Below are 13,109 nucleotides of genomic sequence, written 5' to 3' on the forward strand. Positions count from 1 at the left end.
GGGTTCACGCGGTGCTGTTAACTCGGAAGACAGAACTTCTATGCAGGGACTTTGAACTAGAAGTCTGCATTCATTTGCACATTTTAAGAGGCATACTTTCAAAACACCAGCCTGGGTCCTGCAGAGGCTCCATTCCTGCCCAAGTTGCTCCCGTGACCTCCAGTGGGAAAAGGACATAAAGTATGTTTGGGATCATTCCTCCTCTTCCTTTGATTTGCCTAGATTGCACTCAGTGAAGCAGCTATCCAGAGACTATTTCCAAATGAATAGGTGTCTGTATACTCTCAAAAAGCTGCTGATTCTAATTAATTAATTAAGCAAACTGCCAGAAGAAAAGGTTATTTTTTTCAGTAAAGAAATCACAGAATCACAGAATGGCAGGGGTTGGAAGGGACCTCTGGAGACCATCTAGTCTAACCCCCCTGCTAAAGCAGGTTCACCTACAGCAGGTTACACAGGACTGCATCCAGGCGGGTTTTGAATACCTCTAGAGTAGGAGACTCCACAACCTCCCTGGGCAGCCTGTTCCAGTGCTCTTTCACCCTCAGAGTAAAGAAGTTTTTCCTCATGTTCAGGCAGAACTTCCTGTACTCCAGTTCGTGCTCGTTGCCTCTTGTCCTGTCGCTGGGCACCACTGAAAAGATCATTTTGTAAATTGTAAAATATTTTTTCAGAAAAGCTATGAAGAAAGTCAAAGTGTGCCCCTAGACAGCCACAACATAGGCACCTCAGTCCCCTTCTCCTTATTCCTTTCTGTTACACTGTGTAATTGAGAGTTTACTGGCTTTAATTCCAAAAGGGTAATACATGGGAGATCACATCATCACAAGCAAGAACATCCTTTGCAGGAGGGACCTAGTAACCCCCAGCTCTATACTGAACAGAACTGGCCCCTGCACCGTTCTAGATCATCTGAGACAGTGAAGCAAAGAGCATGAAGGAAAATATTCCTGTATTTTGGCATTGTGTCTCCAGTCTGGTACACATGAACGACCACAAATTGTGTCAGATGGGAACACAGGACTGAAGAGAGGGATACGGATTACCTAGTCCAGCCCCATACAATGAAGCTAAATTGGTATAAAAACACATAGCTGATTTCATCCAGGCAGAGGGAGCTTTTCTTATTTTAAATCTAATGGTAGTCTTTGGAACAGTACAGCTTCAGGCAAAAGATATGAAAGTTAAATCCAAAAGACTCGGTGTAATTATCTAGCGTTGTACAATGATATGACCAGCTTTCAAAGACAGTCTAGGCAGGTCAGCTTGATACTCAACACAGGCAGACTAGACCTTGCTGAACATTGCCTGAACCTGCTGATGTTGCTTCAATGCCCACAGCTTGCTGAGATACTTCTACACGGCCCAGCACTGTGCAGCATAGCTGTACCTTAGTTAACACGTGATGAGCCTTTGCAGAGGGAAGAATTTGATGCATAGTGCTTTAGTGCTTGACAACCCTGAATAACAGTAGATTATTTTCTTCAACAAGTCTTTGATTCTCTATAGAAATCTTCTAATTATGGGTTTTCTTTTCAATTTCCATCTTCCTTGTGCTCTTAGATCCTCTAAGCAGAGTGTATTTGAAACCAAAAAATCCATCTGACTCCTTGAGTACCTACATAAATGCTAACTACATTAGGGTAAGTAAATGTACACTCTTCATCTGCTTTTGAGACAATATTTGATTTTCCACATGAATAGCTGGTTTTGGCAAGGTGCCACTCATTTTATTTCTACCCATCTTCATTGATAAATCCTAATCTTTTGTCTACATTGGTGTGATAGAAAGTTTCATGAGCTGTTTGTAACAAAGGCCACATAGCCATGAATGTACTAAAATGGTTGCAGTAAGTAAACAATTTATCAAATCGTTACTAAAAAACATTAAGAAACACATGCATTACTATTTGTTTACTTCAGTATTTACCATTTAATATTGTCCTACTGCCTTATAGTAAGGAGAAGAGGGTTACCTTTTAACAGTGACAGAGATACTGGTATTTTGGTAACGGGAAGATCAGAGTCCACAGCAATATAAGCTGTATGATTGCTCATTGCAGTCATGTTATCCACAAATAAGTTCAGTGGTGATAGGTTGTTTTCATGCATATCTATTGATAGTCCTGAAATCATCAGTTAAGTAATTAAATAAATATTGTAACAAGTTTGTGAAAAGGAGCACAAAACAGATGTGTTAAATATACACATGTGCACCAGCGCACACACTTGTTCACATTTTACTCCCTATATTGAATAGTTACATGATACAAAACTTGGAACCTGTTGCAAAGCATTATTTCTAAGTGTCAGCTATGTTATAATCCTCGATGACACACACACACACACAGAGCCTTCTTGAGCTCATGGCACACTGTATACCGAGTAGACTACTAAGAAACTACTTCAGTCATGTTTGAGTAGTCCTCTATGTGCAAAATTAAATGTTTTGATTAGAGTTATGTACCAAATCCTCAGCTGGAATAAATGTAATAGTGCAACTGAAATTTGGCCCCAGAGTTCTACAATGACATTGCTTATTTAAATAACAGTACATGAATATATATGTACACATCCCCCATGCCCCTTACCTTGCCTCACTTTACATTTGTACTTCCCTTGTTTTGTATGAAAGACATCATCATGTAACTAAGCAGAGTGGTTCTCTTTGGAGAGCAACTCCTCTATCAGCCAGGCCATGTTTTGAGTCTTCTGAGGTCTCCTTTTTCCCCATATCACTGCCCTTCAGGCTAACATATGATGATTCCTTCTGCTGCTAACACCAGTTGAACTGTCGGCAACTGCAGAAAAAATACAACCCAGCGATGAAATGAAATTTCACATCCATGTGTGCAATATCACTAGGCTTGCTAGGATCCTGACAAACCTGTCTTGGACAAAGTATGTTCAGGCAGATTGGTGAGTAGGAGGAGGACTGTTTATACCAGCTGAGGATCTATCCCATTGGTTCATGCAATGAGTAACAGCTGTCAGGGAGAAGGGCACCCAAAAGAAAGATGCATGGCTAGAGGCTCCCACACCACCTCCAGCCATTCTCCATTCAGTCATCCCCTTCAGATATTGCCAGGCTCTCCTGATCTGCATCACTGTTGGGCACTGTCACTGCACAAACTCACAAGTTCTTCATCTCACCTGAAAAATAAGAAGTCAGTCTCTTGTTTTTCCTACTTCTTCTTGCCTTTCCCTTTCCTCTGCTTCCCCACTGTTTGCCTGACCTGTCTTTGACCGCCTATACACTTGTGTGTCTCGGGACTCCCTGTACTGATAAGCTGTCCCTCCTATCAGGTCTCATAAAGGTGCTTCTCCCTTAACAAAGATGCATAGCAGTCTTTGACTCCACAAGGATTCATGTATTTTAAACCTTTTTTCCTGTCATGAATCTTCACAGAAACCAGCTTTATAGTTGTCATTTTTTTTCTGTGGCTTGTTGACTGTAAACTATCTTGTAAACACTGCAGCAGTATAAATCATGGATTAAAGTACAACTGGATGATGGAAAGCCCCAACAACTTGGATAACAGAGTAAGCTAGAAGCATCCAAGTAAGCAGGGAAATTTGAGAGGGATTGATGTATTCTCAAGACCATTTCAGTCCATTGAATCAGTAGTTTCCAGAGGAAAAACTGTTCTACTGAAAAATTTCTGATCTGCTCTACTGTTAGTTGTAACGGCTTTCAGTTCAAATAACCTTTTATTTTTTTAATTCCAGATTAATTTTTCTGCTCTTTTAGGACATTCACCTGCAATTTTTGTCGACCACATGAATTTAAAGTAAATACTTTTGTGTCTGTTTCTAAACCAGGGATATGGAGGTAAAGAGAAGGCTTTCATTGCAACTCAGGGACCCATGATTAATACCGTGAATGATTTCTGGCAGATGGTTTGGCAAGAAGACAGCCCTGTCATTGTTATGATCACAAAGCTGAAAGAAAAAAATGAGGTATGACAACCAGCCAAACTAGGAAGTTATTCCTATGTCTGCATACTGTAGACAGAACCTTAGTAGATATGGAAGGAAGCTAGCAGATAACTGGCTCTTAAATACTGTGGTAATGGGCAATGTGAAAAGTAATGTTGGGGTAGCTACATAGACCAACTGCAATTGCATAGCAATCATAAGAGATGTATTAAAAAAGACAAAAAGTAATTCTGTTTTGTAGATCTGTGCTTTTGGGTTCATAATTTTTTAAGAAACACCTCATTTATCTGTTGGTCATCTCTGTACTTCTTGTTACTTTCGGGTATATAAAAAGCAGATAGTGTTATGATTAGAGGTTTCCTGACGTGGTTGAAGTTTGCACTTTGCTATAATGGCAGGTTTTGAATCCACTCCAGATATTATAAATCTTCTGGACCGTCCCAGAAATACAGTTTGGGCTCCCAAATGCCAATACTATGGAGGGACTTAGCCAGAATGGAAATACATGTCTCTTTACCTTAGTACCAAGCAGAGATGACAATTGCATTTTAATTGCTAATGGCAGTCTAACTGCCTGTTATACATTCTATGACTTTTGGATCTATTCCCAACTACATCTTTAATAGCTTTATTTAGTATTCATGTAAATTGTTGCCAGGCTTTCCTTGATAGTGCCAGAGTCCATATTTATGACTGCCAGATACTAGGAATGAAAATTCTCCCATGCAGAGGGCCAACACAAAGCTCTGTTCTAGAATACTGTTAAAGAAGTGGTTTAGAGGGCTTGTGGACAAGAGAGAGACAGACATAAAGGAGTTTGACATTTTTTCTTGAGTCCAAACTGCTAGACTTGATAGCAATTCCCAACTCCGTGTAGGTGCCTCAACCAGGTCTTAGCACGTTGCTAGGTAAGCACTAGGGCCATACTGCCCCTGCTCCACTCACACCCCTGCTCTTCAAACTCAGATGCATGTGATGATAAAGAAACAGAGTTTTTTCAGGCAAAGTTCCCAGCCTGAGCTATCAAGGGACCAAGATCCTGGGTGCATTACTAGGGCTCAAATTCACTGTTCCATTTAAATGTGGACTCAGTAGACATACTTTTCTTTCTTCTTCACTTGAGAGCTGCTTGACTCTTTTTCACCATGAGTTTGGGCTTCTAACATGAACTTAAAATCCAGTGGATTTTAAGAAAGCTGTATATAAAAAGTAGGTCAGTCCTGTAAAATACCACAAGACGTATTTCCAAACAAGGTGCCATTTTGCACTAGACAGCTCAAACAAGTGTCCAGAAGCCTACATTAAAAAGATTACTCCTGGAAACATAGAAAACTTACCCCAGGCTAACTGGCCAAAAGAATAAGTATGAGGAAATGCTGACTGTTTAAACACTCACATCTGACACTGTGTAAGAAGAATGACTTGAAAGAAGTGCCCGGTGGTTTCCACCGTGTCAGGAAGCCCTGTGTTTACCTGAGTTACGCAGGCTCTAGGCACTGGTGTTTATCTGCATTGTTGTGGCCTGGCAGTGGTAATTTCCTCCTAATAGAAAGGGTGAGGAATCTCAAATCGTTCCCAGGCTATATAGAGAGGCTGTGTTTGCACTAGCTGTCCTGCCCTGTCTAGAAAGCTTAGGAACTCTCCCACCATTAGCAGGTTCCTCCTGAAATGTTGCTTGCTATTGAAAAGAAAACAACTTAGCTAGTGGCTATGCTCAGCATAGTAACTTCACTGTTAAAGTATCTGCTGTCTATGAAGAAGGCAAGACCAGATGTTATTTAGCATAATAGCAGTTGATTATTTTCCTCTCTGTGGTCTGCTTTATTTCCATCAATTTCAAAGAGGTACATCTGCAGTATACACACATGCAAATACCTTCATATTTGAAAGCATATTCATCCGCATCCACCACTGCACAAATAAACCGCTGTACCTGACTCTCAGGTATAGGCCCCATTCCTCAGTTGTTATAGTGTCAGTCAGCCTCCATTTGAACTATAATATACTATAATGTATAAAATAATGTATAATGAGGGAGGTCTCAAATGAGAGACAGAAGAAAAATCTTAATCTCAACAATAAATTAATTTCTTTAGCATAAGCAAAATTATTTGGGACATTAGTGTCCTGGTTCAAAATACTGATGAATTTGCAATAACACTGGGAATTGTGTGAAATGATAATAAACAAAAGTTTCTGTAGAGTTACTTCCTTCCATGAGATGAAGAAATGGTTAAGACTCTCTGTGGTAACAGTCTTTGTAAAATGGATGAAGTTGTAATACAAACATAGAGTGCTAAGTAAAATATTCATTTTAGCTGTATGAAAAAAACACGGAGCATTAAATTTTTGGATTTTCTTTCTTTTTCATTTTCAAGTCTGATAAAAAAAGGAGATTGATTTGTAAGCAAGAATAATGCTGAACTATGGGTGCTGTGAGTATTTTAAGCAGAATCTGTAAAACCTGTCCTCAAAACTACACAATGTCTGAACAGATTGGTAATCTATCTGTGCAAGGAGAGTCCACAGCAAAGGAGCTTCTGCCTGAAATGAGAAACTTGGAATTCTAGGCTATAATTTTAGGGTTAACATGAGGAAAAACACATGTCATCTAGTCATCTTGGTACACTTTCTGGTCACTGAAAAGCAGTAGTCACCTTCAGAAGGTGATCCATCCCACCCTAAGAGAATGAGATAAATCACCCACTGAAGGTGACCGTCTCTAATTCTGTAGCAATATTTTACAATCTTACAAAGTTTCATCCACGAGGCACATATAAACATCTATTACTGTTTAGTCAACACAACTGAGCAATGTAAATTAGACAAATATGTGGACTGTAAGGATTTTATAGACTTCTATATGTTTTCATAGGTAAGTCTATACACTTCTATTGTATCAAGTGTTTTTTGTAGATACGCTATGTACTCCATAGATAATACGCATTTAGTTTGCCTTCAAAACTTACTAGCAACATTACCTGTTAACCAGGAAACATATTTTGGGGAGCATAAATAAAGGATACTGTGCAGCATTCTGCAAGAAGAAAGGACTAGTACTGACAGATGCATTAAACAATGCATGTTTATTCAATTCAGATAACGTAAGTCTCGTTGTCAGTAATTATCTAGGTCAATCTTGTTAACTCACTGTTTAAACGTCATATTATTTTTCATGTAACACTTTTTCCCTCAGTTGGTCTATAAGCACACTTATCTACACATAGCAAAGTAGATTTTGGAATTTGGAAATCCTATCTTTTACAGAATTCACATAAGCCTCTTTGAAGATTATTTATTAGTAAAGTTGAGTATTGGCACCATAGATATGTCTTAGGTTTTGGAAATAATTAAGAAGATTTGGTCCTAACTTTGAGGATTTTAGTTATGAAGACAAATCCTGCAAGCCCTCTTAAAGTATTCCTCTCATGCTTCAGTTAGTAGTAACAGTAAATAGAGGGCAGGAGTAAAAAGGGATTTTGGAATTGAAGCTTTGTTGTAATTATTTGTTGCTGTTGTGTGTTGGCCTGGTTATTGGGATATTTAATGTGTAAATTTGTCAGCATAGCTATATGGAAAATTAAACAAGAAGTGGAGCTGAAGTAAAGCAACTTCAGAAATATTTCAGAATTGTTAAACTAGTTTTGTTCAGAGTCCAAATCCAGGGACAGTAAGGCAAGTAAATAACACGTCAGCTGGCCGATCCCTCCTCCATTCGGCAGAACTGAGGGACCGGAATGCAATTGGAGCGCTTCTGGCAGGTTAAAAAAGCCTGTGCCCCTGAGCACAGACCAACTGTGGCAAATGGCAGGTGGCAGCCCCAGTCCAAGGCAGGGCCAGATACTATGCAGTTGTGGAGATCCACCTCGGGAGTGGTCCCATGAAGCCTGGCACCCAGTGGGCATTGGATGAGGCCTGCAAGGAAACTGGACAGGGCATGGAGGGAGCCTAAGCTTGCAGCCCTGTCACAGGGGGAAGGACAAAGGCTGAAATCAATTAAAGGTCATGTGTGATACTCTTTCTTGAATAGACTTCCTGTTCAGGTCAGGGAATGTTGGTTTGTTGGGTTTGGTGGTTTTTTAAAAAAAAGGCATCAGATCAGAAATAAATAATCATTTATTAGGAACAAGATCACAAACGGAAATTAATCCGAGGGGGGAATTTGAAAGATAGCAGGAACATGAGATTTTCCATGTGAAAGTAAGAAGATTCCCAGGCTTTTGGCTGCCATGCAAGTTGGTTAGGATTTCTTTTTTTTTTTAAGCTTAAGCATCTTTTAAAAAATCCTGCTCATATCTGTTACACGTTTGCTGACTACATAGAAGATTGTACGTTCAACCTCAAGCTCACAAAAGATGTGACCTATTTAGAAAGTGCTGTAATATATGAATATGCTGAAAGGGAAACTGTGCAGCTTGAAAGAAGAGCAAGGAACAGAATCAGGACCAGCGCAAAGAGTGGAGGTGGAGTACTATCTGATAAGAACAAGTGAATTCTTCCTTTTTTCTGATGTATACTACATGCAATTTACTTTTACTGATTACAGACACGAGGCTAGAAAGCAGCCTTCTCAACCACTGTGTTTGGCTTTTGAATGGGTTTAAAATATACCTACTTGAGACCAGTGGAATTTTCTTTTAGGTTCAAGTAATAGCTTGTCGCAATTTATTCTTTTTTGCCAATGCTCCTGGGATTTTCTATATCATTTTCTGTATGTCTGATATCTTTATCCCTTCGATCTTCATCTTCATTCTTTTTTTTACAATTAACTTTCAAAAACATGTTAATTCTCCCAAATATCTGTCTTCTTAGAAGTACCTGATCAAGCTGATCCCAGCTGTATTTTCAAGGCTATTTTTTAAAGCAGTAACAAATGGTATTTTTAAAAGACGCAGGGAGACTGTGTTAAAAATAATCCATTGTACCTCACTAAATGTAGACGGCCTGTTAAATGAAAGTTATTTTAATGAACAGCCCCATTTCATTGTCCACCCAGCACAAGTTGCCAATTCCAGTTCTGGGAAAGAGTCAAGAAAAACACTCTTCTGGAGTGCCTGAAGGCTTTGTAGCAAGTGTCGCATGCTCGCATTTATCAAGAAGTCTCAGGGGTTGACTCAACTATTGTTGATTGTCAGGGTACGATTGTGTATTTTAGACTTTTCTTTTTCCCATGTTAGCACTGAAAACTACACTCCCAGGGAGGGGCATGAATTGCAAACCTGGGATATGATAGTAGCTATATGTGTCACATGGGGGAACTGTGGAACTTGTGAACACTTTTTTTCATAGACATTTCTGAGTATTTTTATTGCCATTCTTGATGTCTTCGGGGAGACAGCAAATTTAGGATGTTCGAGTAATTCTGCAAAAGACAGGATTTGGACGAAACCAGTCAGATTGGCCAGCATTATTTCAGAAAATGTGCCTTTCACACACCTTACACTATTAAGGTAATGAGCATCTATTTTTAGAAAAGTATTTATACAACAGGGATGATTCGGTTCAATCAGCTATTAGGTTATTGAGCAGCAGCTTAAAGATCACACCTGGTGGTAAAACCTTGCATTTCACTCGTATTTTTTTCTGGATCATTTTTAGCAGGATTTACTGGGAGTTATCCTTTATGGCAATTAATTATATTAAAGGATTGTTTCATTTTGCTGCATAATGCAGTCTACTGTCAGTTTCTTCAGCAAGAGTTTGTGAGGAAATACAAAAAAGTTTGCTTCTGGGATTCCTATTATTGTAGAATTGTCTGTTCTCTTGGTGTTTTTACCTGTGTATTGGATATTAAAAAGAAGGTTTTCTTTAATTGTTGGGGTTTTTTTTATTATTTAATGAATAAGTCAGGTTGGCCAGCATTATTTCAGAAAATGTGTTTTTTCAAACACCTTATACTCTTAAGGTAATAAGCATCTATATTTAGACAAGTGATTATACAACAGGGATGTTTGCTTTCAGGTAGAATATAGAGATACTTTAATGGAAATGAATATGAAGTTGCAGTTGACTTGATAAGTAAACTATTGGGGAAAAATAAAATGATTCATATTTTAAATACTATTTCTTCATCTCCCTTTTAGTAGCTGCTTGTCAGATACGTTGCTGAAATAGTATAACACTACTTATTCATTAAGAATTCTGTATATAATTTTATGTAGCTCTAGCAAGACTGATGGATTTTTTTAACATTCATTTCCAGTAAGTTATAGAGTAGGCAACTCAGATTCTGCAAAATACTTTAACATGTACATTAAGTGCTATTGAATTCTGTAAGATCTAAGGGCACATTTACGTGATTTGTTGTATCAGGGCTCAGCAGAGTAAAGAGGATAAAAAGTCTGATAAGAAGAGGACAAATGCTGACGCTCTTGCTCAGAAGGAAATCTCATTTGGAATGAGTAAAATTTATAAATTTAATTCTATGAAATAAAGAATGTTCTAGGGAAAAAAATCTTTAATTCTGAATGTGGAAAATAATTCCTTTAACTGAACTTCATTGAGCTTTTAAGATTAAAAACAGTTGTCCAAGGTGTTCAGCAATAGAGGTCCATATTTGAAAAACTCAGATCCTGAAGATCAGGCCAAACTAATTCATTAAGAACCCTGCAGTATCTTATTTAGGAATGCTTCTGACATGGATAACACCTTGGTTGAATTAATCTGAACTTTCCAGACAAATACATTTTGTGTAAAAAAGTAGATGTGAATATGACTCCAGGATCCAGTTTTCTGATTACACTAATGCTTGCTTTACAGAAATGCGTGCTTTATTGGCCAGAAAAAAGAGGAATCTATGGGAAGGTTGAAGTCCTTGTTAACAGTGTGCAAGAATGCGAGAACTATACTGTCCGTCAGCTTACAATAAAGGTAACAATCTGCATCTGAGAAGCGTTGTTCCTAACACTTTGTGTTTTTAACGTTAAATGAAGTTAAACTGGTTCTTTTAAACGGTATAAATTTTTACAGGAGGAGTAACTGAGCTACAAAGCTCACAGCTGCAAGGTAAGATTGAGACCACAGCACTGGAATACTTACCATGTTGCTGCTTTGTATCACTCTGGCAACAAAAAAAGGCTTCAAAAAGAGTGCAAGTTTCACTCTCTTGCATTACATTTGCTCTGAGGCTTTTTTAGCACTGCCAAGGCGATGTAAAGGGATTTCAGTGAATGAAAGAACTAGCATAGCATCATTCTGAAAAAGATACGCTGCTCATGTTGTGTGCTGAGTGCATCTATAGCCTATTTGAGAAGCTAAAAATATAAGGAGTATACAAGGAAAGCTTCATGCTTTCATGATTCTGACTAAACATGAACTGTGCAAAATAAGGCAGATGCTCCTGTTCTAAGTTACTCCCCCTATTATACTTACGTGCTATTGGATTACATCATCTGCTGCTTCTGACAGGGCTTTACAATAAATAATGAAGTGGGAAAATTTGTTTGGTGTTTCAGCCCAGGCAGTGAGAAGGGGGCAGAAGCCATATCATCCAACACAAATTACTCTAGCCCATATTTAGCCACTTTGCTTGTTGAAGTAAATGGCAGCAGCATCTGTTGGAGAGAATAACTGGATAAACTAGGATGTTTGATTAATCTAGAAGGGCAGTTCTTCTGCACCTTTAACTTAAATACTCTGGTAATTTTAGTATCAGACCCTTATTAATGTCCTTAAAAGGCAGTGGAAAGATATAATAATTTAGAGATTCAGAAGCCCAGATCAAGCTAATCTCTCTAGATCTTACTGCTGATCTAACACAGACCTCTGACAATTCCCAATTGACAACACAGGCAGCAAGTCAGTAGTCAGATGGACAGAGCAGAACTTACATAGCTGAAAAAACAGCTAAGTTTTCAGGTGCATAACCCCTTCTTACAATTGGGTCCCTGGAAGCATGTCTGTTCCCTGCAATTGCATCCTCCAAGTCCAATAAAAAAAAAATTGTTAAATCTCTCAACATTTTTACTGTCTTTTTACCATAACATTGAGAGAAATAAAAAGAATTGTTCACCACAAGTGTGCATATAAAATCTTCATGTTATTTTCAGCAAGGGAGTCAGTCCCGGAGTGTGAAACACTACTGGTACACATCCTGGCCGGACCACAAAACCCCTGACAGCGCTCAGCCGCTGCTGCAGCTCATGCTGGATGTAGAAGAGGACAGGGTGGAATCACCGGGCAGAGGGCCTGTCATTGTGCACTGCAGGTAATTTGCAATCCTTCTCTTCAATGACTGCCCAAAGCAAGGCCACAGCAAATCACAACAAACAGTCTGCCTCCTAATCAAAGAACGTATTTGGGGAAGAGTAGAATTCTGCAGATCCTTTTCATGCTAATTGACTTTTTCAGTTCATGTTTGAGGATTTGAGTTTTGGAGAGAATTCCCCTGTTGCTAGCAAATCATTTCTGAACCGTTCTCCATTTCTGCTAATGAACTCTGGTTTTGAAAGACCAGCTGGAAAAATTATGTTGCTTCTGTTTCTTATTCCTAGTTTGCTTTCTTTTTAGTCTTGTTGTGTAATTACATACCTAAGTCAGATGCAATGCCCTGTGACTGGTTGGCTAAAATGTTGTAAAGCAAGTCAATTTTGAGCAGCAGCCATCAGGTACAAATTTGGAGAACAAAACACATGCATACTAAAATTTGTGAATGTTTTCACAAAGGCAGTCGGTTTGACGATCAAGAGAAAAGTGTTATTCAGTACACAGGAGCAGAGTGTTATTCACACAAATTGTAATGAACCAGAGAATGTCCTGCTAATAATTCTAATTAAATTCCACTTGATTGCTTTATATTGATTCATTGCCCCATGTTGCAATGTAAGTAGTAGGAAGCAGCACTGGATTTGTTATATTGGTGGTAAGAAGTAGGTGAAGCAAAACAGAAAAAAAGGTTTAAAATCAGCATTTCCTTACTTGCTTTGTCTTGTAACTGTGATGACACATCTCTTACAGTTGGGAATGTACTTTTCTTTTTTCTTCCTACGAGTATCCATCTCAAAACAGAACTTTTCATCTTGAACCACTTCTTTTCAACTCCATATTTAGGAGATTTAGAGAAATGGAAGCCAGATTTGAACAACCCATCATTTTTCAAAACCAGAATGTGATGAACAAGGAACTTTCCCAAATCTTATGCAGCTGTTTTTATCAGGAATTGTAGTTTCCCT

The 13,109-nt window shown here is 38.6% G+C and overlaps 1 protein-coding gene across 1 annotated transcript in view; it reads left to right on the plus strand.

Moving 5' to 3' along the window:
- PTPRR (protein tyrosine phosphatase receptor type R) overlaps window positions 1–13,109 on the plus strand; it is a 152,232-nt gene that overhangs the window by 128,358 nt on the left and 10,765 nt on the right. The window contains exons 9-12 of the mRNA XM_086461953.1: window positions 1,564–1,643; window positions 3,823–3,960; window positions 10,699–10,809; window positions 11,988–12,145. Coding sequence (XP_086318079.1) covers window positions 1,564–1,643; window positions 3,823–3,960; window positions 10,699–10,809; window positions 11,988–12,145 — 487 coding nt within the window. The remainder of the gene's footprint in view (window positions 1–1,563; window positions 1,644–3,822; window positions 3,961–10,698; window positions 10,810–11,987; window positions 12,146–13,109) is intronic.

Source organism: Leptosomus discolor, chromosome 1 (assembly GCF_034619465.1).
Source record: "Leptosomus discolor isolate bLepDis1 chromosome 1, bLepDis1.hap2, whole genome shotgun sequence".
Taxonomy (NCBI): Eukaryota; Metazoa; Chordata; class Aves; order Leptosomiformes; family Leptosomidae; genus Leptosomus; species Leptosomus discolor.